This window comes from Thermobia domestica, chromosome 12 (assembly GCF_964235325.1).
Source record: "Thermobia domestica chromosome 12, izTheDome1.hap1.1, whole genome shotgun sequence".
NCBI classification, from domain to species: domain Eukaryota; kingdom Metazoa; phylum Arthropoda; class Insecta; order Zygentoma; family Lepismatidae; genus Thermobia; species Thermobia domestica.
Window position 1 is genome coordinate 161,994,234 of NC_137465.1, and position 25,739 is coordinate 162,019,972.

The window sequence follows — 25,739 nt, forward strand, 5'->3', positions numbered from 1 at the left end:
TGTTTAAAATGTAAATTAATCAATACCATTGAAAATTATATTTCATAGACTCAAATACGACAACAATCTTTCAAGTTATAAATTTCAAAATATTACGTACTACTGGCAACATACACACATCTATACTGCCAAAAGAAGAAAAACTGAGTGGATCTTAAAATATTGAAGGTGTCCATGCACTATATCTCTCTTCTGGGAACATGTAAGAGAGTACAATAAATAAATAAATAAATAAATAAATAAGTACTCCTAGCAATCCTTAGGTAACTATACACTACTTCCCTCTACCTGAAGTTATATAAACTGCAGGCATGATATTGTAGGTTTGTAGAAAACATGCTTTTACTGGCAATATTATTTTGAAAGAAACACGATATTCTGAGTATTCTGAATAGTGACCACTGACACTTTTAGTAAAACAAATCTACCCCTAGCCCCGGGCGCTATAATTTGATAATAAAGTTAGCACAAAAAGTACATACATTATATTTAACATTTCAAATCAGGTTCAAGTATATCAACTACAATAATTTAGACCAATTTTTGGTTGAAGGGGGCCTTTTTTTTTCTTTTTAATGTTATAATTTCGCTAATTTCTGTTAATATTAGATTAAGTTAGAACTAGCTATTTGCATCATATTACCTTATATGCGCTTCCAGTAAGTACAGTCTCTATAGGATTTCTCATTTCCACACAATGTACTTCTATTCTATTCTTAAACGAGACAAATCAATTACGCTTCCCTTACTTCAACTTCTTTCTCCTATAGATCTATTTTTACCTAGTTTTCGCATCCTTCACCTAAACATAGCCCGTTAATTTATATCACTCTAACTGGAATCACTGTAGGTATTAGTAATAATAACAATAATAATCTCTGTACAAGGAAGCGCTGTTACGTTTGATTTACTTATGGGTTTGGAATATCGAATTATTACTATTTTATACACGTTACCGACTTCGTGGATTTGAAAACCGAAAATAAAGATATTCGGCCAATTAAAACTAATTCGTCGACCGTGTACAGATCTTCGAACGCTGAAGAAAGAATTGAATTTTTCCTGGCGATGTGATTTTAGTAACTCTTGCTGGGCTATCAGCCATGTGAAGGTATTAACTCGCGATGTTTCGAATGCAGACATCGCATTCATCTTCAGGGATTGTCATCAATTAGCCCTTAAGATGAATGAGATGTCTGTATTCGAAACGTCGGATGCCAATACCTTCAACTGGCTGACAGCCCGAGAAGAGTTACTAAAAACTTCGAACACTGATCATCAAACGATATATTGACGAAAAGCAACTTTATATCACTTTATACTTTACTATTTTGAAAATAATGTTTTCATTTCCGAACACAATATATGTTTTTAAGCTTGCCTACCTTGTAAAAAATCCTGAAATCCCTCTTCGTTTAGGTTTAGCACCCTTTTCTTCGAAAAAACGATTTCTATCACAACAACCATCACCATGAAGACTGACATCAGTTCCGGAACGATCATCCCCTTCAAAAAAGCTTCCTAAAGTCCCGTCTTCATTGACAGAAGGGGAACAGTCAGTGTTCGTACTTAAACTAGATATGCTAGAAAACGAACTCGCGTCAGTTTTAGACAGAGAAGTAAAAGTTCCAACGCGCTGTAATGTACTCCGAGGACTCTCGTAACTTACACTGTCATGATCAATTTTATCAACCGCACACACATCAACATCACCACACTCACTATCAAGCTCACATTTCTCCTCAATGCTTTCCAGTCGTCTGGTAATATTTTCCGAAACGAATTCTTTCAAATGCGACTGTTTTATCACATCGTGCCCATTCTTCTCCAATTCGTTAGTGGAAGCAGTGTTGTAAGGTTTTGAATCGATAATATGCAATTGCTTTGTTATTGGACTATAAGCAATTGGAATGTTTTCTAGAAGCTCTGTAAGAGGTACAGTGGCAGCTGTACTATTGTTAGAAGCATAATTCTGGCCTGAAACATTATCATTCTGAAATTTATTAATTGAAACATGCTTGGTACTTTCATCACAGCTCGCACTGTTCTGATTTTGTACCACGGGTTTCCCTACAAAACATTTACAATCATTCGTAACTTCAGGTGATTTACTAGAAGACACAGGAAAATTATATGGAGAATAATGGGTAAAATTATCTATACTGGTACCATTTTGGAGACAGGTACAGTGGCCTTTTAATTGATCATCCTGTAAATTACAAAACGTATTTTTATCTCCTTTAGGCCTACATAAACATATTGAAAACTCGGATGACACACCAGAAAAATCTTTCCCGGATACATTATTAAAATTAATTTGCTGAATTTGAATCACTTTGTTCCCTTTCCCATTAATTTTGTCATGACCTCTTTCAGGCCAAGTTCGAAACCAAGATTCGTTTGATATCAAACCATTACAATCAAAAGTTATTTCTTTGGTCACACCTCCCTCTATGATAGTACCCTCTTGAACATTTGCTAAAGCTTCACTTAAATCCAATTGCTTTCCACTAACTAAGCAGCTGGGTAAACTCCTACTTCTACAATTCCTTGAAACTTCACTTGTATCCAATTTTACACAACACTTTCCAGGACTGCGAAGCCCATCCCGAAAATTAAGCTTTCTTAACTTATTAGAAAGTGGCAAATTTTTAATCAAATTTATTCTATAATCCGAAGCTGTAAGCGGTTCTACGGACGATGTTTTGATGTGACCCTGATTTGTTTGGAGCACTGATTGCAAGGAAGACCCATCTCCAGTTTCTATGGACGACAAGTGTTTTAATGGCAACTGCCCATTATTCTCTTTCTCCGGAGAGATATTCTTCATTTCCGAATGTTTGCCAAATTACAATATGTATTTACATGCACACACATAGACAATAACACGCCTTACACACAAACATCTTCCACAAATTTCAGACACAAAACAGACGACACAACCACCATCATAATATACAACGGACTGCGCTGTGCTGTGGCAGTAGATTTTGTATTTCAGAGCCATCTGGAAGTTAACGATGAAAATAGAAACAGAGAACAGGAGAAAAAGGAAGTAATCCAACATGGCAGCTGCGATTTGTGTCAGCCTTGAAGTATAGGAATATTAACACTTGAGTATTAGATTAGTCATTTTTTTCATATTGCTGTATGCCGTAACGTAAAATTGATATGCCTGAAGTGGAGTTAAAGGCCCTATTCAACGAAAGCAGGTAATGTATATTAGTATTTATCATGTTCATAATTTGGCAGTTCACCTGATGGACATTAGTATTGCAAGGTTGCAGCACAGGTATATATAATGTTTTTTATAGAAATCACCTTAAAATATTGAAAACATGTTCAGTCATACCAGTGCATGCTTAATAACAGCAAAAAATGGATTGTACTCTTAATATAGGTTGTTTTTATAACGAGTGCCAACACTTCAGGAAGAAGTTGCCATGCGTAAAATGACGAATTCGAAAACAAGTAATACAGGTAAACATTTTTGCATAAGAAAGCAGGGATACAGTTTTGTGGAGGCCATGCGATATTTCTCAGTGACAGTAAGTTATATTCTGAACGGTCGAAGCAGTCGCATATAGAAGTCCTCTGTTGAAGAAAGAAAACAATAACAAATGTTTATCAATATGTTCTTTAAGAACCTAGTAATAATAGCATTATTAGTTTATGTTTTTCAGTAGAAATCGGGGTGCAGGTTTACTTTAGGGAATCTACATTTTGAAAATTATAGGCTGAACAACCAGCTGAGTGAAAGTACGTATATATGAAGCACATTAGTACGAGCAATAATGTTTCATGGGATGGCATAAAATTTTAATGAAAAAAGAGCAACACGTTTTCTCCATTTATACTTACCTATAAAACACTTTGCTAATTAAACTCGTTACTAATCTTCCTTCTGAAATTATATATATTATTCGCATCATTCACAAATATCAAAGATAATCCTTCTCATATTCCCAACTAGCATATAAACAACAAACTACTACAGTAATATGAAAGTACTGTACAATTTTAAGAGGGGTTTTGGTAGCGAAGCTCCGTATCAAATATATGTCTACAGGACATCAAACACTTTTAAAATATATACGAAAAGGCTTAAGTTTAAAGATGCCCCTCCAGTTTCAGACCTACAAAAAAGCATTTAAAACATTAAAAATTGTTAGGTTAGTTTACGTTAGGTTTGGTTAGTTCTGTTAGGTTACCGGTAAGACTTTATAAGTATACTAGAACAGTGACTGCAACCGGTTCTCATAGAAGCTTAAAATATCATTTAATTTCAGTAATCCGTGGTTCCCATTAAAATTTAATAGATTCTCTTCATTATCGTTATATAATTCTGTAAACTCAATGCGGAAATATCACATTCAACGCACCGATTCGCCATTCTATATGACTTATCATGCTGTTGAATCATCGAAATCTTCCGCGTCTTACAAATAGTACCCACTTTTACGTACTTTTAGTCGTATTAAATATAACTTTACTACCAAACTTACACACCTAACCATCACTTAAGAATTCCAAATCATCATTTCCTACCTCATTTGTGTAGATTTTCCTATTATTTAATATAAAAAACAAAGGGCCAACTCTAAACTCAACCCTACAAATGCTCCTTTTCTATACTAAGAGCTGTGACAAACATCTTGGCATGTGAAGGCGGCGCTCCAAGTTTCCTTTAAATGCTGTTAGCAAACAAGAGGTCTGCGGTGTTGCCACGTTTATTATACACATTCATTTCTGTTTACGCATCGGGGCAACTTACCATCACTGCCTGTTTCACTTCTTAGTTTTATTTGAAAACGAGTGTTTAAAAAAATAATAATCAAAGATTGCTAATGTCTTTGCTGAGTCGTATGTCAGAAAGTCATTCAGAAGACTGGGTTCGAAACTCCGGAAAAGCTACCGTTGCTGAGGTTCTTCAGTGACTATTCCTTATTAAATTAAATGACCAGACAATGCCGTAATGGACTCTAGTAAAGCATCATTTCTCATCTTTGTCTTAAGCCGTAAACATAATCCAGTTGACGAACCTTGTACTCCAATCAGGATCAGGGTTAGCTCCAATCAGAACCAGCCGATTAAAAAAAAAAAAAAAAAAAAAAAAAAAAAAAAAATTAAACCAAAAAGAATGAAAAATGCTTTAAATCTTGTGAATTTCATGGTGACGTTTCCACATATCAACCCATCTGCATTAATTTTATCTTCTTTTCACTTTTTAATCAAGGCGTCCCATGTACAATTCTCGGTCGAACCACAACCTTCTTTCAAGTGTAAACCAAGTAGCAGTTTGGATGTCTTCCTGATAACCGCAGTATTACATAAGATTGTTAAGCCTAAACCAAACCAAATTGTATATTTCTGCTTGCCTGAATAGCTGTTGTTTTATAAAGAAGCCAAGGTTGCTTAATATATTGAGAGAAATTAGCAAAATTTATCGACGGTCTACAATATTAGCTTGGATTAGACTTTCGGTTTAATTTTATTGAATGATATCTACATACTAAACTTGTAATTTAATATCTCAGTTTTAGCGTACTAAGTATGTTACGTTCACCTTGAAATTTTACATGCGAAGCAATAACGGGATTTTTCCTTTATAACTTTGCATTTAAAGTAATAACAGGATTTTCCCGATGGCTAAGGCAAGAATTTCCTGAATTATGTATATATCTGTACAGTGGTTTCACTTGTGCAACTGTTTATCTTTTTGTCCTTCTGAAATGACTCTTGACTATTATATTAACAAGTATGTAAAGATCAGTTCAACGTACTTTTATCAGGAGTCCTTCGTGAGTGAGTTGGCACACTCATCTCATTTGTGGCCAATAGGTCCCGGTTTCGAGTCCAAATGGAAAACAGTTTCTCTTTGATGTAAGCCGAGAAGCGGTTTGGATTCCGCTTTAAGCTTATGTGACCCCTTCCAGCATAATCCCGTTGTTACGTAATAACACCACGGCGTAACAAACTTATTTCTGTTCATTTGTAATATAAATACATAGAGCAAATTATTTAAACCAAAAAGAAAAAAACGTGTTTAAAAATAAAGTTTTTGTTTTTTCAATAAAAACCCTGGTTTTTGCCAACCCTGACTCCAATAGAAATGTTATTCTTTATTGTCAGTGTTTTTAATGTGTAGTCCTTATATTCATTTCAGTTAGAGAAAAGAAAATTAGTGTTCGACCTGATTCTATTTCTTTCCAACATGCTTGTCATTTCTGTCCTTTTTACATTCTTTTGTTTATCCTATAACTCACAGTCTGGAAATGCTCTTGTCAACAACTGCTCTGGGTTAGATTCGTCTAACCAAAACAAATGCTCATATTGCTCTAAATTGTTGTTTTTCTTCTTCTTCTTGTAGGTTCTTTATGATTTCCCCCTCACCCTCTGTCCACTCGTGTTGTAGAAATGCATCCAAATATTTCATTTAGTGATATCAATTAATGGGGAGAGTTCTAGTTGGTTCAACTTTTCGATTTAATTGAACGTGTGTGTGCCTTTGTTTTTATATTGTGAGTGCATGTTTGGTGTGGTAGAAGTTATTGTTAATAATTTTATGTTCAGTATTTTATTATCTCAACATAACAATGTCACTTAGAAAACCAAGTACCAGCACAGACACTGATGCCAGTAAAAATAAAGCGACAAGTGTTACATAGCCAGGCAAGAAACGTGATTTTCTCAGTTTATATATACTTTGACTATCGAATGATGCTGTACGTACAACAGTTCGTTTTGCAAAACGTCAGGAACTTACTGCTTATGCCTGTGATATTAACCTTCGTAAAGTAGCTCGGATTTGTACTGAAGGAAAAACATCGACGGAGATACAGGCTTAACGTAGTTTCTCACAAAGTTCCGAAATTTGTGACGAATCCTGGTGACTGAAAAATGTTTGTTGCAATGTACAATTTTCGATATGTGTGATAGTGGACAATATCTGACGGGGAAAAACTTAACTAAGGCTATGCATGTAAAAATTAACTACAGTGGTTCTTCGAGATCTATGTTTAGGATATTAAAAATTTTAGGCTTTTGGTATAGAACAAATGGCCGGAGGAAATTTCTAATTGAGAAAATTGACATAGTTGCTGCTAGAATAAAATTTCTTCGGACATGCTCAACCTAAAAGTTTCTGGGGATGATCGACCCATTTTTTGTTTGAACGAAACCTGGATGAACCAAAACCATTGAAGGAAAGACGTATGACAGTAGGTAAAGGAAACAGATTAATTGTTCGTCATGCAAGTTCATCTTTTTTTGGAAAGTAAATGGGTGTTTCAATCAATCATGCAAAATCTGCTGGTGACCATCACTCAGAAATGAATACTCAAAGTTTTAAAGATTGGTTTGTAAACAAATTTCTTAATTACTTAGAAGAAAGATCGATAATAATTATAACTAACTAACTAACTAACTCTATGGCCTATGGAACCCGGAGGTTCAGTGCCGCGTTCACAAAAGCTCTCCACTGACTTCTATCCTTAGCTAATTGCATCCAGTTTCTACTTTGTATTCCTATCTCTGCGAGATCCATCTTAATATTATCCTCCCATCTGCGCCTAGGTCTTCCTAATGGTCGTTTTCCTATGGGTCTTCCAGTCAAGACTTTGAAAGCGTTTCTACTTTCTTCCATTCTAGCTACATGACCTGCCCACCTAAGCCTCCTAGACTTGACGACCCTAACAATGTTGGGTAAACCGTATAAACTATGTAGTTCCTCGTTATGAAGCTTCCGCCATTCCCCATTCTCGTTCCTCTTGGGTCTGAATATTCTTCTCAGGATCCTGTTCTCAAATACTTTCAGTCTATGTTCTTCCCTCAGAGTAAGCGACCATGTTTCGCAACCATACAGAACAACAGGCATGATTATCGTTTTATATATTTTAAGCTTCAAATTCCTCGACAGAATTCGCGACGACAAGAGATTTTGAACCGAGTAGTAACACGAGTTCCCTGCTTTTAGTCGACATTTAATTTCTTCGTGAATATGATTTTCGTCTGTTAATATTGATCCTAAATATTTGAAAGTATCCACTTTATCAAAAGCATTATTTAATATTTTAACGCCTCCACAATTTCCCGTATTACGGTCCCGACGCACTTCCATGTATTTAGTTTTCTCTGCATTTACTTCTAAACCCATGTCCCTGCAAGCGTTTAATAAGATCTCTGCATTTATTTCTACTGTTCTTCTATCATCCCCTATTAAATTTACATCATCAGCATATGCCATAACCTGGTGAATGCCGTTCAACTCTAGGCCCTGGTTGCTATCTTTGATTTTCCTTATGGCGTATTCCAGCACGAAGTTAAATAATAATGGCGACAACGCATCTCCTTGTTTCAGGCCATTTTCGACGTGAAAGCTCGTGGACAAAAATTTTCCTACCCGGACTTTACTTTGGGATTCACTTAAACATATCTTAATTAATCTAATTAACTTTCTCGGTATTCCAAGTTCTGTAAGAACGTTGTATAATGTTTCTCTCCTAACCGAGTCGTAAGCCTTTCTAAAATCAATAAATAGTTGATGTACCGGGGTATTGTATTCCCACTTCTTTTCGAGTATTTGGCGAATGGTAAATATTTGGTCGATAGTTGATCGATTTCGTCTAAATCCGCACTGATAATCTCCAATAATTTCATCTGCGTATGGGGTCAATCTTGCTAACAGAATATTTGAAAGGATTTTATAGGATGTTGACAGAAGAGAAATGCCTCGATAATTATTACAGTCAGTTTTGTCACCTTTCTTGTGAATTGGAACAATGATTGACTCTTTCCACTCTTGTGGCAATTCTTCCTTGTTCCAGATAAGGAGAATGAGTTTGTGTATCTTGTTCCACAATTTTTCGCCTCCAGCTAAAATTAACTCAGCCGGAATTTCATCTACACCCGGAGATTTGTGTTTCTTTAATTTCTTTATAGCGGCTTCCACTTCTATTCGATTAGGTTCTGGAATATACGGTTCTGCGGTGTGTATCTCCTTTTCTCCACGCACATTAGTTTTTGGCTGCGTGTTCAGCAAATCGTCAAAGAAATCTTTCCATCTATTTAAGAGGCTATCCGTATCATTATGGACAACGCTAATTATCATTCTGTTATTATGAACAAGATATCGAATACGAACTCACGAAAAAAGTAAATTCATGAATAGTTAAATAACCATAACATAGACAGTACGATGCAACGGAGACAATTACCGGAACTGCTTGTCCTAGTTGAGCCGTACGAAAATCGAGAAATTCTTGTATTCAATAAAAGACAAATCCTGACCAAAACATATAAGCATATTATCTAATAAATAATAGCGTTACAGTTTCGGCAAGTTATCTGTGCCTTCATCAGACACATTATCGAATACAATTTCTAAGACTACTGTAGTTGAGTCTTCCGAGACTATTATTCGCAACCTTTGAGCTGGATCTTCAGTTTCAAAACTTGGCGAAGTCCACATGAGCCAAATCTGGCAAGTAGAGTGGATGCGGAAGTGCGATTATCTCGTTTCTGGTGAGAAATTCACGTGTAAGGAGAGTACGGTGACAGGCTACGTTGTCATGATGGAGCAGCCAGTTTTTCGCGCGCCACAGATCAGGTCGCGTTCGCCTCAGACAACTTAAAATCAAGTAGTAGAATTCGCTACTGACGGTCTGGTTTCTGGGAACGAATTCTCATGCATAATGCCGCGAATGTCGAAAAAGACGATTAGTATGCACTTGGTCGAGCTGCATACCTGCTTCGCCTTTTTTTAGTACCGTAGTGGAGATGATGGACTCTCCCGCTGTGAAGACTCTTGCTTTGTGTAAATGTCGTACCCGTACACTCAAGTTTCATCACCGGTAATGATCCTCGACGTGAAAGACGGGTCATCCACGGCACGCAGACATAGATCGTTGCAGGCTCCGATGTAGTGTTCCGTTTGCTCGTGGGTCAACAGCCTGGGACGAACTTGGCAGCAATACGGCGTATGTTCAAATCACACGGGAAGATTGCCTGCACTGTTTCGTATGACACACCGACAATGGCAGCAATGTTGTGGATTGTTGTCGGATACTCATGCATAAGTTGCCGAATGATTTTTAACATTTTCGGATATGCTCGTTGAAGGTCGTCCTGATCTCTCGTGGTCTTCCAGTGATGTTCTTCCGCTGTGACACTCAAAACACTTAGAACGACTCATTGCAGCATCGTCATATACTTGCCGATTCATGTCAAACGTCTCTGTGGCGGATATGCTCAATTTCCCACAGAATTTCTCTAGTTACATCCGACTCGAAATATCTTTCTAGTGTTCAAATGTCCAAAATAAATAGGTATGCAACATTCATTGTACTTTCAGCTCTGCTTAATTTTTTTTTGTGTGTTATAAGATCTTTAAGACAAGTTTACTGAATAATTTCCCTTTTAATTCAATTCCAAAGATGTCTTATGATTTGTTGGCAAGAGGACAGTTAACGAGATAGAGAACTTTAACTCTGAAGTACAGTATATCTATAATGAACACCAACTTTATATTCCGAAGAACGGTAAAATTACTGTTGCAAAAATGGGCAGTATATTTGCTATTATTTTCAATAATTGAAGTTAATTGAGAGTTAGTTGGAAAGAATGACATACTTCGAAAATAATAATTTGTTTTTCTAACGCATACTCTAATTGTAGGTAGATAATTAATTTATAGTTAGAGTGATGTTCGTTGTTAGAGTTTTTTATGTATTTATTTTTTTACGATTGTAACAAATTTCTCTAAAAACGTATTTATTTATTTTCAGATATCCTTCAGGATGGAAGGCTGTAGCATTAACTTTGTATTTTCCAGTAGGATTAGTATTCTCTGTCCTTCGGTTCTTCATAGGATTACAAGCTCTTGTAGCAGCTTCATTCCTACCACAACTTTCTCTGCTAAGGATGTAAGTGATACACTTCTGTCTTGAGTAATTTTTAAAAGAAAAAAATAAGAAGTAATGATTTGATGTGTGTGTATATATGTTAGTTGGAAAGTATGTCTTTCGCACAGGGAAAATCGGTATATGGGAAATATTTGAATCCCCTTCCTTCTGAGGATACGCATTTCACTGAAAAACTAATGATAATAATCCATATAACACTCTACTTTTGGCACAGATTTTGAAATACCCTCCCCATAGAATACCAGCCTCAATATGACATGACAAAAGTCCAGCTTGAGACAGATACCTACTAACTATATTTGAAAAGTTAATTCAAACGAGTCAACCGTTTTCCCGACGCCGAAAACTATGGATTCAACATTATTCACGGTCATTTTTGTTATTTTATGTGTCACCCCTTCTCGCCCACCATGCTGATGGAGGTTGAACTTGATCTTAAACGGCATCGGGAGTGTTCGTATTTATCTCAGTGATTCAGAAAAATATAGATTCGATACTAATGTAGATCGTTTTCGATTATTTTTGCATGTCCGCCCCCTTTTCACCCCGCACCCGGGGAGTGTTAGAGGAGTGTTTTGGTACCACTGGGGACCAACTTTGACTTAATGGCGTCGGAGTGTTAGTATTCATAGCAGTGATCTCGAAAATTATGGATTCGATATTAATATCAGTTGTTTTCGATTATTTTTACATGCCACCCCTTTCTACAGCCTCCCCTAATAGGGGTGTCTTACGCTACATAATTTCTCTTAGATTGTAAATATGTGTACCAAGTTTAGTTGAAATTAATCCAGGCGTCCAAGAGTTATAAGAATTTGCGTACGTATACAGCCATCCACGTTTTATATATGTACCAGCTGAAATACTTGTTCTTCGCACATGGAGAATAGATGTTGGGAAATATTTGAATTCCTTTCCCCTTAACATATGCTCCCATTTCAATGAAATACTCTGTTTTTGGCTACGGGTGTTAATAGGGGTAAACGTGGACTTAAATGGCATCGGGAGTATATCACTACTTGTCTCTTGAACCCCAAAAACTATAGATTCAACACTAATATCGGTCGTATTCGATTATTTCTTACATTTCCCCGTTCCAAAGATGCTCCTAAGGACAACAAAGAGAGAGACACCAATTCTTGTCCTGCATGATCCGTTTGCTATTACAACTGTATGTCTCAGAGATTGCTTAACGTCCTTTTAAATATTTTCTTATGTTACTACGTCTGTATGCATTGTTCTTCACTGTGGCGAACAGAAACTGTTTCGTGATGTACCTTTTTTGCAATGGGAAAAAAATTACAAAAAGTCAACTGTTCAAATCTACCAATAAGAAATGGACAGAAATAATATTACTTAAAATTGATTTTCGCACAACTTTAGTGTGAACTATGGTATTGTCTCTATATGCTTAAGATCTAGAAAGTAAAATGGTTATCATCTTTGCTTTATCTCGTAATCTTGATGTTTGGTTGAAAGGAATCAAGCTTGGCTTCAATGTCGGTTATTATTATTATTATTATGAAATAGAGAATATCACTAATGTAAAACCTTTTTTTTAGAAGAAGAACGAAACTTATAATATATTTAAAAAGTTATGACTCAGAAATATGTAAATGTCCAATGAGACCATTCTTAAAGAAACCATAGAGATGATTTTCTCCTTAACTTGAGTAATATTGTGAAGTAGATGAACAAACTCGGTGCTGAAAAGTATAAGATATTTTGCTGTTTTCAGATCAAATGCCCGACATTGTTTTTATCAGATATAATTTACCTTAAAAGTTTATCTTTTTTAAATGAATTTTTTGGCTAACTGGCCATAGTACTATCTAATTATTTAGCGTAACTGACTCATAATAGCCACCTTGTAGCCTGCTTAACTTTCTTTGTATAATGTCTTTTGTAATAAGTACGATATTGTTTTGTGCGTCTTTAAATATATAGATTTGATAGACTTCTTACTAAAATGTTCCAAAAATTTAGGAAGTTTATATTTACATTTTACGTCTGTCGATTTCCTTGTGATAAATTTGAATTTGAAAAATTTTTCATGCAGTTTTTTTTTTTTTTTTTTTTTTATCATAGGGTAAAACAGCGAGACGTAGTACCATAATAAAAAGTTACTTTAGTAATCTATGGGAGTGTTCGCTTTAATGGTAAACGAAAAAAAAAAAAAAAATCCAGGATAAAACTGGGGTTAACATCTAGAGGTCTGTACGGGCTCGGGCCTACAAAGTATATTTCACTTCGGGTCCGAATTTTTAAATATACAACCATATTTCTCGGGCCTTTTCAGGCCTAACTTTGTAAATAATGTATAACGATGTATATTGCACCGTTCTTTCTGGAGAACTTTTAAAGCACAACTGCAAAATTAAACCTCTAATTGCTGTAAATAAAAATACAATTTTGTGTTAATTATTAAGTTTCTGCAATTCAGGCTCATTTGGTTATCACATGAGCTCGAGTCTAAATGCTAAAACATATTTCGGACTAAGGTCGGGCCTCACATTGTAAATTCACGGGCCGGGCCCGGGCTAAAAATTCCGGCCCGTGCAGATCTCTATAAACATCTCTTTGTAATCCTGAACGATCTGAAATCTAGGAAAACTCTTCTCATAATCTAATTTTAAACCAGCTTTCCGTGGAGAAAAGATGGATCCAAATAAGTGCAGTTTTACAGAGCTTCATATTCATTCGGGTTGTATGAATTGTATTCCCAACGTGAAGGAAAATATCCGGGTATGATAAAACACAATAACACCAGAGTCAAGGAACATAGAGGGGTTCGAAACAATATCTCCAGTCTAGTTTCTCCTGCTTGCCCAGTACAGTACAGAAAGTAAAGTCAGGGCTCGAAAAATCATAGTCGCCATTGCGACTGGAAATACGACTCTGGCTCCTAGCTTTTGTTTCTTCTTTCTTTCTTTTTCTTTCGTTACTATTCCCAATTTTTATCTGTCAATAATTTCGATTTGTTTCTGTATGGATTAAAAACAAATTATAGTTCAAATTTTCCAATTTTCCTTGAACCTCAAATATTCGTACAGTATTTACTTCTGTTATATTCGATTATGTGTCTACTATATCGCTTTATTCTGTACTATATGTGTCTGTGTTTTTTTATTTAGAGTTAGCAAACTTTTGTTGCTTCCAGATTAATCATGAAACGTACGACATCAAATACTAAACACAGGATCTTAAGCAATCGCGACTGACGAGTTATTTTAGCATTGAGATATACTCGTGTTCAAGTATTAAGTCGGAAATATATGAACGAGGAGTCAATTTTCAGAATTGGACAACGTTATTGTTCCAGGTGTATTTTCCATACGAGTAACTATAATTTAAGATCAAAGTATTGCATGCTTATGTACCAAATTGTATTATTGCTCGCCTGATTTTTAGAACGCGCATATATATATATATATATATATATATATATATACCGTGTTCACTCGCGTAATAGTCGCACCTTAAGTTTGAAGTAAAAATATTCACCAAAAAATTTTCTCCGCATAAAAGTCGCAGTCTACGGGATTTTTGGCTTTGTGAACGAGGCTTCCTTCGAAATTGTCTATCCTGCGCGAATCCAAGCAAAGAAACTTTTCGTGTTTGCTGATACGTAATATCGTGACCCATCGGTTAACCGAGATCAAGCAACCTGCTTCCACCTTCCATTTTATGTTTGCACAATGCTGTGTGTATCAAAATTCGAAATTGTTTTGATCATAGCGAAAATTGAATCGCAGCTTTCCTTGTGTAATAGTTGCAGTTGGATTTTCGCATTAAAAAATTGGTACAAAAAGTGCGACTATTACGCGAGTCAGCTCTGGGTGAAAAGACTAACAGCGGTTTTAAAACAAATTTTCTTGATACATATTTTAGATTCAAAATAACTTTTGACGTAAAGACCGCACACTAAGAGTTTTTCGCTCGGTGAGTTACATCCAAAAATTAAACTCTAGAAACAGTACAGCAGAGGTTAATTCGTTGTACGCCATCATTGACGCTTGATAAGACATGAAGGATAATGCGCACTTTTAATAGCTCTTCTTTTTTGGGTTGTTTGTTAACTATGTTTCGTCTTGGGATGTGTGCTGACGAAAGTATATGAATGAGATTGTTTGTTAAAACCCAAACACGATAAGTCATTTATATTTGATTTGTAGCTTATTTTAAAATCCAATAACAGTTTTGTGTTCTCGGGGTTCAGACGTAAGTCTCGCTTTTTAAAGTGTATGTCTGATGTTAGTCATTCCCAAATGTGAACTTTAATATCTTAGACCATACTTTAAACTGTAGATTCATGTCTTATCCAGATCATTTCATCTAGTCAATCTAGCATTTGTTTCTAATTTTAATGTTCCATGATGTCCGAGGCTAAGGGAGACAGTGTTGATATAGTGTTTGTCTAGCACAAAACCCACTTGCCGGAACTGCGATCGAACTAGGGACCCTATGCACTAGAAGTAAGTGCTTGAGTTTTTTTTTTTAATATCAATTATAGAATTTACTCACAGTATGTTTACAGTTTTAAGTTTTAGAATTATCTTCCTAATCTATTCAGTACGTTTAACTCCTTTCATGTTATTGATTATGCAAGGTGTACTGACGTGTAAAACCTGCAGTTTAACCACAAACTTGGATTTTTTTCAAAGTTACTATTTTCACTATACGTTCCGTTTACAAAGGGGCATATGTTTTGTAAATAACGTTGATGGCGACCACGGGAATATCTGAGCTGAGTTGGTCACTGCGTCCACTTGCTTGTGGCAGGTTTTTTTTTTTTAATCCGTCATTCTGTACTCTTTCCTATGGCAGTTCCCACAGATCTAGGAAGTCATCAGGTGAAATTTCTATACATATTTTATGTTCGATTTGAAACGGTTTTTGTTACAGGTACTTCTCATGTAATATAGAAAGCCTATTTCTCATTTTGATTTACATATATTGATGAAAGTACTGTTTTTGTTGCAGCCAGGTTCATTTTTCTTATTAGAAAGTATAGTTGAATGAAAAGTAATTTACTTCCAATTGTATGTAACTGCTGTTTATAAATTTTAAAGAAATTGCACGATAAAAACTAATTTTAAGTCAGTACGATTTTAAGAAAATGTTGTGCTTGCTAGAATTGCTTCTTTCAGTTCAAGGATTTCCGAATATTGTCTTTGGATTAGGCCTAATCTTGTACTAAAAAGTTAATTGTGAATCCGGAATGTTTTTATTCTATGATTCGTAAATTTTCTCTTTTTTTGTTTCGCTAGTCATTCCTTTTTTGTACGTTGTATAGGTATTCTACTTTCACTGAATTAATAATAATCAATTATGTGAGTAAATTGTGTACAAATAAAGCAAATAGCCACTCCCCATCCAAGAAGACTAATCAGCAACTTGAATTAACATATGCTTAGAATTTGAAGTATTAGTTTTTAGAACTCTTATGTAGTAAAAGCAAACCTAAAAAAGTTATTATAGCGTGTCCATAAAGACGCGCAACCCGGAATTCGCAGCGTCAGAAGTTTTAAACCATAAATGCGAATGAAATTATCTCCCGCCTAGAGAAGACATGTCCTAGTAGGTATTTTTGAAATATAAACCGTGGGGTGGGGGTAAAACATAGACCTGGAAGATAATATAAATAGACCGGAAAAACCTGAAATTTAGAAACAAACTTCTGGTATACACACTGTTATACTAAACTCTTGAGAACACTGCAGACACTTGTCAACTTACATGCCTACTTCGTATACACATGCTGTATATAAATCAAGGGAAGGAACTGAGCATTTATATATTGACATAATACACTTTTACAAACAAGCAACTTCTGCTTAACCACAAACTGAAATTCGCGGCGAAAGAGTAATTTATGTGATATGAAATCGGTTATTTCCTCCAGTTATCAATATCAGAAACGGAAAGTACAAAGAAATTACATTCGGATACTGCTTGGAAACAGAAGAGTCGGAAACCCGGGGTCAAATCTCAGTCTAGTCGTGCATTGTTTTATCAATTTTTATCTTATTTAATTTATTGTTTAATTTTTGCTGCTTGAGTATTACACAGGCTGTGTTGACCTATTTCGTAAATCAGTTGGAGAGTTATCAAATAAGACTGTCGTTATATATGTTTGTGGAACGCTAAATGTGTGTTTCTACGAATGAGAGAAAATAATTGTATGTCCGTGGAGAAGAGACAGAAATTGTCTTTGAAGCTGACAGTATTGGAATGTTATGACTTTCTCGTTCCACTTGCAGTTGTCATTTCAACGTTTACGATTCTTCTTCTGGTGACTGCAATAACTACAGTACAGTTCCTTCTCAATACAGATATGCACCTAATTTTCACTCCTTATTATGTATAGACTTTAATAAATAAGAATCATTGGTCATTATGGAAGAGATGATAACGTTGGAAATGGATGCGCTGAACATGCATCATTCAATCAGACGTGCTCCATCTGTTATGTTCAACTCCAGCTTTTTCATGTAGAGCCTCGATGAGCTGGAAATCTAGATAATTATCCTATTTATTATGATATAGAACCATTTCGCTCTGTCAGTTACACTAATTGCTATAATGTGCAAATTTAAAATCATACAGGTTGCACAGACATTAAAGCGAAATATTTATATTTGCTTAATAGACAAGCCGCAGGCTTTGAGGAAACTGATTACTATAGTACGAAATTGATATAGTATTGTGGAATCATGTGTGTGATTAATTTTTTTTTTCTTTCTTTCTTTTTGTAGAATTATTCTGCGCTTAATGTGTATGGTATTAGGAATATTTGTGAATCAAGAAGATAGTGACAACAAAGATAGAGCAGTACTTGTAATAGTGGCCAATCATATTACTCCAATAGACCATTTAGCAATTCACTTAGTAACAAATTGTATTACAGTAAGTATTATAATAGTGAGTTACTAAAACAAGATATTGTTACATGGTTACTTTTATTTATTTATTTATTTATTTATCTATTGGAAAATAGTAATAATTATATGACACTGTTTGGAGAACTCACTCAGGAATTCCCTATATATTAGTAAATTTTTTATCTTACTTAAGAACATCCTTTTATTTATACATTTGTGTACATTTCGGCAAGTATTTATTGTCAAAAGAGTTTTTATATGTCTTATTACGTTCATATTAACCAGGGAGCAAAGTGATAGCTGCAAGTTAAATTTGTGAATTTATGTCTGAGAAGGGGCTTCAAACCTTGATTTAAATAGTAAATTATTGCTGTAATCGTAAGTATAGCATATGTTTATTTTCGTTGTAATTAAGGAACAGAACTCAATCTAGCAATCGTTCTACAAGGACTGAAATTTTTACTGAAACCAGACATTTTAAATATACAGAAGAAGGGATAAAGACATATAATTTCTGCGTCTGTTAACAGATAGAATTCAAGTAATCGTTTTCAAAGTTACTCAAGCAATCGTTTTCAGAGTTAAATTTCGTTAGTTTTCTGCGACCAAATACGTTATCAGTGAATTGAAATGAAAAACAGGCGAAGAAAGTTGTGAAAATTTCGAAGCTAAGTTTCATTAATTACAAATCGCCATCTTTACAAGATACAAAGAAAGAAAAGTAAAAGTACATGGAGAATTTTATTAAAAGACTACTAGCAGTGCATAAGTGAACGGATACTGAACAATAGTAATCAATTTGCTGTAGTTCGTTAAGTAATACTAATTTTCTAAAGAATTTGTGATGAGATTGACAATAGTTATTTGCCGAAACATATTCAGTTGTATAGGTAAAAAGAGTTAGTGAAAAAAAATTAATAAGTATTTAATGTGCTGCCTATGGAATAAAGTAGCAATACCCACATACCTCGTTGTATTCGAATGAAATTCGCATGAGTACACAAAGTTTGGCTGTAGAGACCATGCTTCTAATAATTTTAACGACATCGAAACATGACCAGTATAGTTGTGTATGTAAATCGTAGTCTCTCTCTCTCTCTCTCTCTCTCTCTCTCTCGCTCTCTCTCTCTCTCTCTCTCTCTCTCTCTCTCTCTCTCTCTCTCTCTCTCTCTCTCTCTCTCTCTCTCTCTCTCTCTCTCTCTGTCTGTCTGTCTCTCTCCAATGTTGATGTACAAAGTTAGAAAATTAGTGCATTTTGAGGTGTTAGATATTCGACTGGGCTAGAAATTGTATCTCTGATTTGTTGTGTAGTGCGTTAAATCATACGGTACAAGTCCCAGACAGCCATATGTTTTCATTTTTGAGAGTTGAATGTATTTAATCATGTACACTGAACTACAACTGACATATGTTGTACTTGAACTAATCCCATTACCTTCTTTTGAGTGAACATTTCATCTGTTGAACATCATATGCTCATATTGGATTGAAAAATACAAGTAACAACCGAGTTTTTCCAACAGTTATGTAGAGGTAGAAATAACTGTTTGAGAGTCTGTGCTGGTCATGATCACTTATCTCGCAATTGAACGCAAGTAATCTTGATTATCCAATATCTTCTCGTGCTCTAGCGTCATAATAATTTAAAGAAAGGGCTTAAAAAGGAATACTTAAGATACGTGTACGTAAAATAAAGGAGTATCTTGCATCAGGGTGTCTACTGACCTGGAAAACCTTGAAAACCTGGAATTAGCCTGGAATTTACTTTTGGACCTGGAAAACCTGGAAATAGCCTGGAATTGGACGAGGAACCTGGAAGTTTTAAAATTGTTTTTAAAATATTGTTTTTGGAATTGCTATGGAATAAGTATATTTTTGTAAAATGCAAGAAAGCTATATACCACAGCATAAATTAAAAGCCAATAATAGTCAACGGGAGTCCAAGCCCGCGGATGTCGCAGTGAACACCATTCCCGGTGGCCGAAAGGTGTATCACCGGAAAAAAGTAAAATACCCACATCTTAACGGAATCACTTTTTGTATTTAGGTTAACATTTTACTAATCTTGCAATAAATCCTGTTACACACGAACAATTAACATTTTATATTTCAGCCATTAAAATAGGGAAAAGTAAAACTAAATTCCATGACTCGTGGAAAGGCCAGTGGAAATGAGTTATTAGGTACAACGATCCATTTAAAGCAGTTTGTAAACTCTGCAGAACTGATTTTGACATTTCAAATATGGGAGCTGGATCATTGAAATCTCATGAAAAAGGAAAGAAACATCAAATAGCTGTTAAAGCTCTTAATGCACAATGTTCGATCGTAAAGTTCTCAAGCAATGTTAACAAGGAGCCTTCCTGTACAAAATATTCTGCAGCGTCTTCCAGTTCAGTGACTGGCACATCATCTACTCAAGTTGTTCAGGAAAAAAATGAAAGCTCAGCTAAAACTAGTGGTGTAATAAAGAGTTATCTTATCAAAGATCAAGTAACGAAGGCAGAAATAATCTGGACATTACACAAAGTTACAAGTTATGCATCGGCCAGAAGCCAAGCGAATGCAACGGATTTGTTTCCTTTAATGTTTCCTGAGTGTGGAGTCCCTAAAAAATATGCAGTTACACAAAGACAAAATAGGTTATGTCATCACTTTTGGATTGGATCCATATTTCCAACAGACGTTACTTCGTGAACTACAAAATTGTGAATGTTTTGCAGTATCGTTCGACGAAAGCCTAAACACTATCTCACAGAAAAATCAAATGGACTTAGTAGTTCGTTTCTGGCACAGTGACGAAAATAGTTTTAACACGTTATTTAACATCAGTATTCCTCGGATATGCTGCTGCCCAGGATTTGTAGTGCATTTATAAATACTTTCAAGGACAAGGGTCTCGGTTTTTGTAAGTTACTTCAGGTTTCTCTTGATGGCCCCAACGTTAATTTGAAATTTCTGAGTGATTTGAAGGCCTATCTGAGTGAAGAAAATGGTGAAGGTCCACAGCTTTTGGAGACAGGAATGGGATTTTAAGACTGCACATACCAAAGCTGGTTGGAATGTGACATAGTTTTTGAGAGCATTGTACTATTTATTCAAGGACTTCCCTTCAAGAAGAGCAGACTTCATGGCAGCATCTGGAACAGCAATTTTCCCTCTTAAATTTTGTTCTATTAGGTGGGTGGAGAATTCTAAAGTTATGAACCGTGCCATAACTATGATTCCTGCCTTAAAAGTTTATGTTGATGCAGTGAAAACAAAACCTCCTGAAACATCAAACTCCTCCAAAGTAAAAGCGCACATCTCTGATGTACTGCTGCCTACTAGATTAGGGTTCCTCCAGTCCGTATCTGTAGAATTAGAAGAATTCCTCACTAAGTACCAGACAGACAGTTCATTACTACCGTTTCTATGGAATGACCTAAACAGGTTGATTCGTAGTTTGTTAAGCCGCTTCGTGAAAGATGATGTCTTAAAAGTAGCTAAAACTTCAAAAAAACTTACCTCAATAGATGTTTTTGATAAGGACATCTTAAACCACTTAATCTAGTTGATGTTGGATTTTCTGCGATTGCATCGCTTAAAGGGAGTGAAGGATGTTGATATATTGAACTTTAAGAAAAAATACAGAAGATTCTTACAAGAACTGTGTAAAAAACTTAAATTTCCTTTAAAATACAGTGTAACAAGAGCCGCAAATTGCTTGTCTCCAGAAACTATGACCAACGCTGAAACCCTTCGTGAATCACGTATCACACTCGCCCTGGAGACATTTGTCGAGAAGGAGCAAATAACACCTGTAAATCCCGATATGGTGAATTTGGAATATTTAAAATTTTGTTCAGACCAAGACACAGCACGAAAACTGTCAAATTTCAGTTACAAAAATGACAGATTAGACGTTTTTCTCCATGATCTGTTAAGTAAAGAAGGTGTATCCAATGCGTTTAAAACATTCATGCATAAGATATGTGTACTTTTCCATAGCAGCGCAGCAGTGGAAAGGAGTTTCTCCATTAACAAAGAGTGCATTGTTGAAAATCTCCAAGAGGAGTGCTTGATTGCCCAGAGAAGTGTGTTGGTTGCTGTGCGTGTTGCTGGTGACACACGTAATATGAATATCACAAAGAATATGATCCAGTATGTGAGGAATGCATCAAGGAGAAGAAATGAATATCTGAAAGACCGCGGTGAAAAAGAAGACAGAGCAGCTCGAGAAAAGAAAGATATTAAGAAGAAAATAAAAGAGTTGGAATTAAAGAAGAAAAGAATACTGACACCGAAGCAGAAGTGATGCATTGGAAGAACAGGCGAAAGAGTTAAAAGGGATGTTGAACTCTAGAAGTTAAATGTCAAAAACTTTTCACTGTGAAAGTTGTTTTGTATATTTGGTCATATAATGTGCGTGGTTCCATAACATTTTCAGTTTTTTAAACTTTCATGTTACAATACATTTTTAAATAAAATATAACCGATGGCCAGTCCCCATCCAAGAAGAATGTGCAGTATCGTTTAACAATATGGACTACTTTGCGTTAAGAAATTGTTTTATATATGATCATTTTCCTCTTACTTCTAAACTAATATTAGTTTGACAAAAATGGCGGGAAAATAGCTTACTCACCGCTAAGTCCTACCAGTACTTAGCATAAAATACCACAAGAGTACTTTAAAGGGGAGTGCTTGTAGTAAAATACTCTTGTGGTATTTTATCCCATAAATTAGCAGTGAGTAAGCTATTTTCCCGCCATTTTTGTCATTGTTCATCAACACTCACGTGCTATTACAATAATATTAGTTTATTTGAAGTAATGTCTTTGACAGAAATTTACTATTATACAGGGTGAACCTTAACTAAACCGATAAACTTCGGGAGGTGATTCCCGAGCCCGAAACAAGAAAAAAATTCCTCTAACTTTTCTCCACAGTACATAGTTTTGGAGCTACAAGGTGCCGAAAGTGTGGAAAAATGAACTTCTGAGGCCTATATTTCAAACCTATCCAACGTAGAAAGCGCAACTTAATATCTCTTTAGGGAAGTCATATCTGTTCTGAACATATGATTTCATTTGTGAGATTTTAAGCAGCACTCTCTACTTCGGATAATTTTGGAAATATAGGCGTCGGAAGTTCATTTTTCCACACTTTCGGCACCTTTTAGCTCGGAAACTATGCGCCCTGGAGAAGAGTTAAAGAGGATTTTTTTTTTCTTGTTTGGGTGCCAAGAATCATTTCTCGAAGTTTGCCAGTTTAATTAAGGTTCACCCCTGTATAGTATTCCTACATTAGGATATTTAAAGCTACTGCATATTTTTCTCAACCGGCCTTCTGGTAGGGGATATTTTAATTAAACATTTTCTTGTGTAAAATGTTTTGAGACCCTACATTTCACTCAGTTTTTTCTTTTCATCTTGTCACTTAAAGAAACTATCCCTTGCGATATGCGTTCTCTAATTATAACCAGTTTTTGTTAAGAACTATATAAAATTGCAGTAACTTATACATGTTACAATAAATGTCAGTCTACTGAATAGACCTGGAAAAAAAGGAAAAATAAACCTTGAAAACCTTGATAAAACCTGGAATTTGAAAATGAACATTTAGTAGACACCCTGTGCATAACACGGTAAATTGATTCCATGAAATGCTGTGAAAACTAACATTATTCGAGGTCTATGTACAATGGATTTAAATTGAATTTGTTCATCACAAAAATTTTAAATAATAAGTTTAATGAAAGGTACGGGTCACCGCACTAAACTTTCTTGTTCCATTTCCTTAAACTAAATAATCATGTGCTGTAGTTATTAATGAAACATTTTCTTGTGAAATAGAAACAAAATCATAAGGAGTTTTCGGAAAATAAAACAAATTCATACGGAGTTTTCGGAAAATTTCGCCCAAAGAAAACACCTCCAAAATTAAACTACCGCTTGTAAATTTTCCCGTAAGACGTTGTCTTTTACCAAATGTGAAGATTAGTAATAATAAAATCGCAAATTCGTAGTTCACAAAACTGTCAAAAAAAACACCAAGAGTAGAGCTTCTTCGTGGTTAAGCGTGGCGTGGGAGACCCGGGTTCTATTCCCGGTGGGAGCTCATGTGGTTCGGATTCCACGTTAGTCAGTAGGTCCCGTCTTATATAGCCTCGCTGCTGAAAGGTACGTTAAACTCAAAATCGACTCAACCCTTTGCGGATATTCTCATGAAAGTTATTTACGCAGTATTATAAGAATATTATTGAAACATTTATTTATGAAATATGAACAAGTCGTTTTTGAAAACGTGGTCGAAAAAGAAAGTCACCCCATGAGTAAACAACCCCTTGTGAATTTCTTGGTAAGGAGTAATTGAGGAACGTCTTAAAGTTGTTAATGAAATATTTATTTATAAAATATGAACAGTGTCGTTTTCAAGCAAATCGTCCGAGAAGAACTAAAATCACACTTTTTTGTATAAGCCATGAAATGTGTAATTTCCATTCAAATTTCGAATTCAGTTTTTTTTCACGAATACCATACTTACTTCTCTCCTTTGGTCGCTCGAAAGTAAAAATGAAAAATATGTATTTACCTTTGTAAACTAAATAATACAGAAAATTCTTTTAAACAATTAAAAGTTTTAAAGAAAAAGAAAGAAAAACAAAATGATGTATGTATTTCTTCAATTGTAAATGGAAACAGAAGAATCCAGGAAAATCCACGAACATGATTATGTCTCGCACACACACACTCGTCCAAACTCACATGACCTGCAATCGAACCAGGACCCTTGTATCAGAGATAAGCACTCTATCGGTGAGGTACCATACCCAACTCTCTCTCTCTTCAATTGTGATTAATATCCTCACATCACAAGCTAATACTCGACTCAACTTATACTGTACAGTATTTGCATACAAACTTAATGGTTAGCGTTCGTGCCTTAGGCGCGGAAGCCCAAATTTGGTTCTCAGTGGAAGCTTGTATAATTCGGATCACACGTTAAGCTGTAAGTCCACATCTGACATAGCCTGTGTGCTGAAAAGGCCACTTAAACTCTAAACCATACATGTATATTTGCTATTTATTAATAAAAAAAAAAAAAAATTAAAAAAAAAAAAAAAAAAAGGATCTGGAAAACCCATATTGCCAACTCGTAGTTATGTGCAATAGTAAAACCGCGTTAGAGCAAAACCCTCGTTGTTCAAAACCACGTTTACAAGGTATTGCTATATTAAACCTAAATATTGAATTTTATAATACATACATACATACATATATATATATATATATATATATATATATATATATATATATATATATATATATATAAAATATGTAAAGGGCTTATTTAAAGATCATTATGAAAGAATTCAACAGTATTTCGCTCATTCCCATATTACGACCTAACAGGGTGGTTAAGAAGATTAAATAAAAGCAGAAGTCCATTTACAGACAAAATGTTATGCTTTACTTGGAAATTAGAATGTTGAGGGTTGTATCATCAGATAACGAGGAAATAAACGTAATGTTCAAGGAAAAATCAGTACTTTTTCAACTGTTTTATCATTTAACCGTACTCTATAATTGTGTATACGGTTGTTTCATTAAATAGCCCGTTAGTTGCTATTAATTCAAGATAGCTTCTTTAGTAATGAGTGTCTGCTTTTGAACTAGTTTTAAGACTAAAAATTAAAAGATTTTAACTGACATACTCCTTGTCACAATCATGCTTATAAACCTATTTATTTCTTTCGCAGCCAAGTTTATGGGAGATACCCAGTCCGTTAAGTTGGTCGCTTGGTGTAAGGGACTTCGGTTCTAAGCAAGGACGAGAGACGTTGATTAAAAACTTGCAATTGCATTTTGAAAGGTCTCCAGTTCCGATCCTTGTACATCCAGAAGGAGCCACAACTAATGGAAATGTTGGACTATTGAAGTAAGTATTG

General features: G+C 35.1%; 2 protein-coding genes across 2 annotated transcripts in view; one reads left to right on the plus strand and one right to left on the minus strand.

The window, feature by feature from the left end:
- The window catches only part of LOC145666800 (TBC1 domain family member 14-like), a 253,386-nt gene extending 250,416 nt beyond the window's left edge, over positions 1 to 2,970 (minus strand). Inside the window, exon 1 of the mRNA XM_081734360.1 lies at positions 1,386 to 2,970. Within this exon, the coding sequence (XP_081590486.1) occupies positions 1,386 to 2,830 (1,445 nt within the window). The 5' untranslated portion in view covers positions 2,831 to 2,970. The remainder of the gene's footprint in view (positions 1 to 1,385) is intronic.
- A 58-nt stretch (positions 2,971 to 3,028) lies between these two features.
- Positions 3,029 to 25,739, plus strand: part of LOC145666801 (lipid droplet-regulating VLDL assembly factor AUP1-like) — a 71,293-nt gene continuing 48,582 nt past the window's right edge. The window contains exons 1-4 of the mRNA XM_081734364.1: positions 3,029 to 3,212; positions 10,785 to 10,922; positions 17,681 to 17,831; positions 25,551 to 25,729. Coding sequence (XP_081590490.1) covers positions 3,172 to 3,212; positions 10,785 to 10,922; positions 17,681 to 17,831; positions 25,551 to 25,729 — 509 coding nt within the window. The 5' untranslated portion in view covers positions 3,029 to 3,171. The remainder of the gene's footprint in view (positions 3,213 to 10,784; positions 10,923 to 17,680; positions 17,832 to 25,550; positions 25,730 to 25,739) is intronic.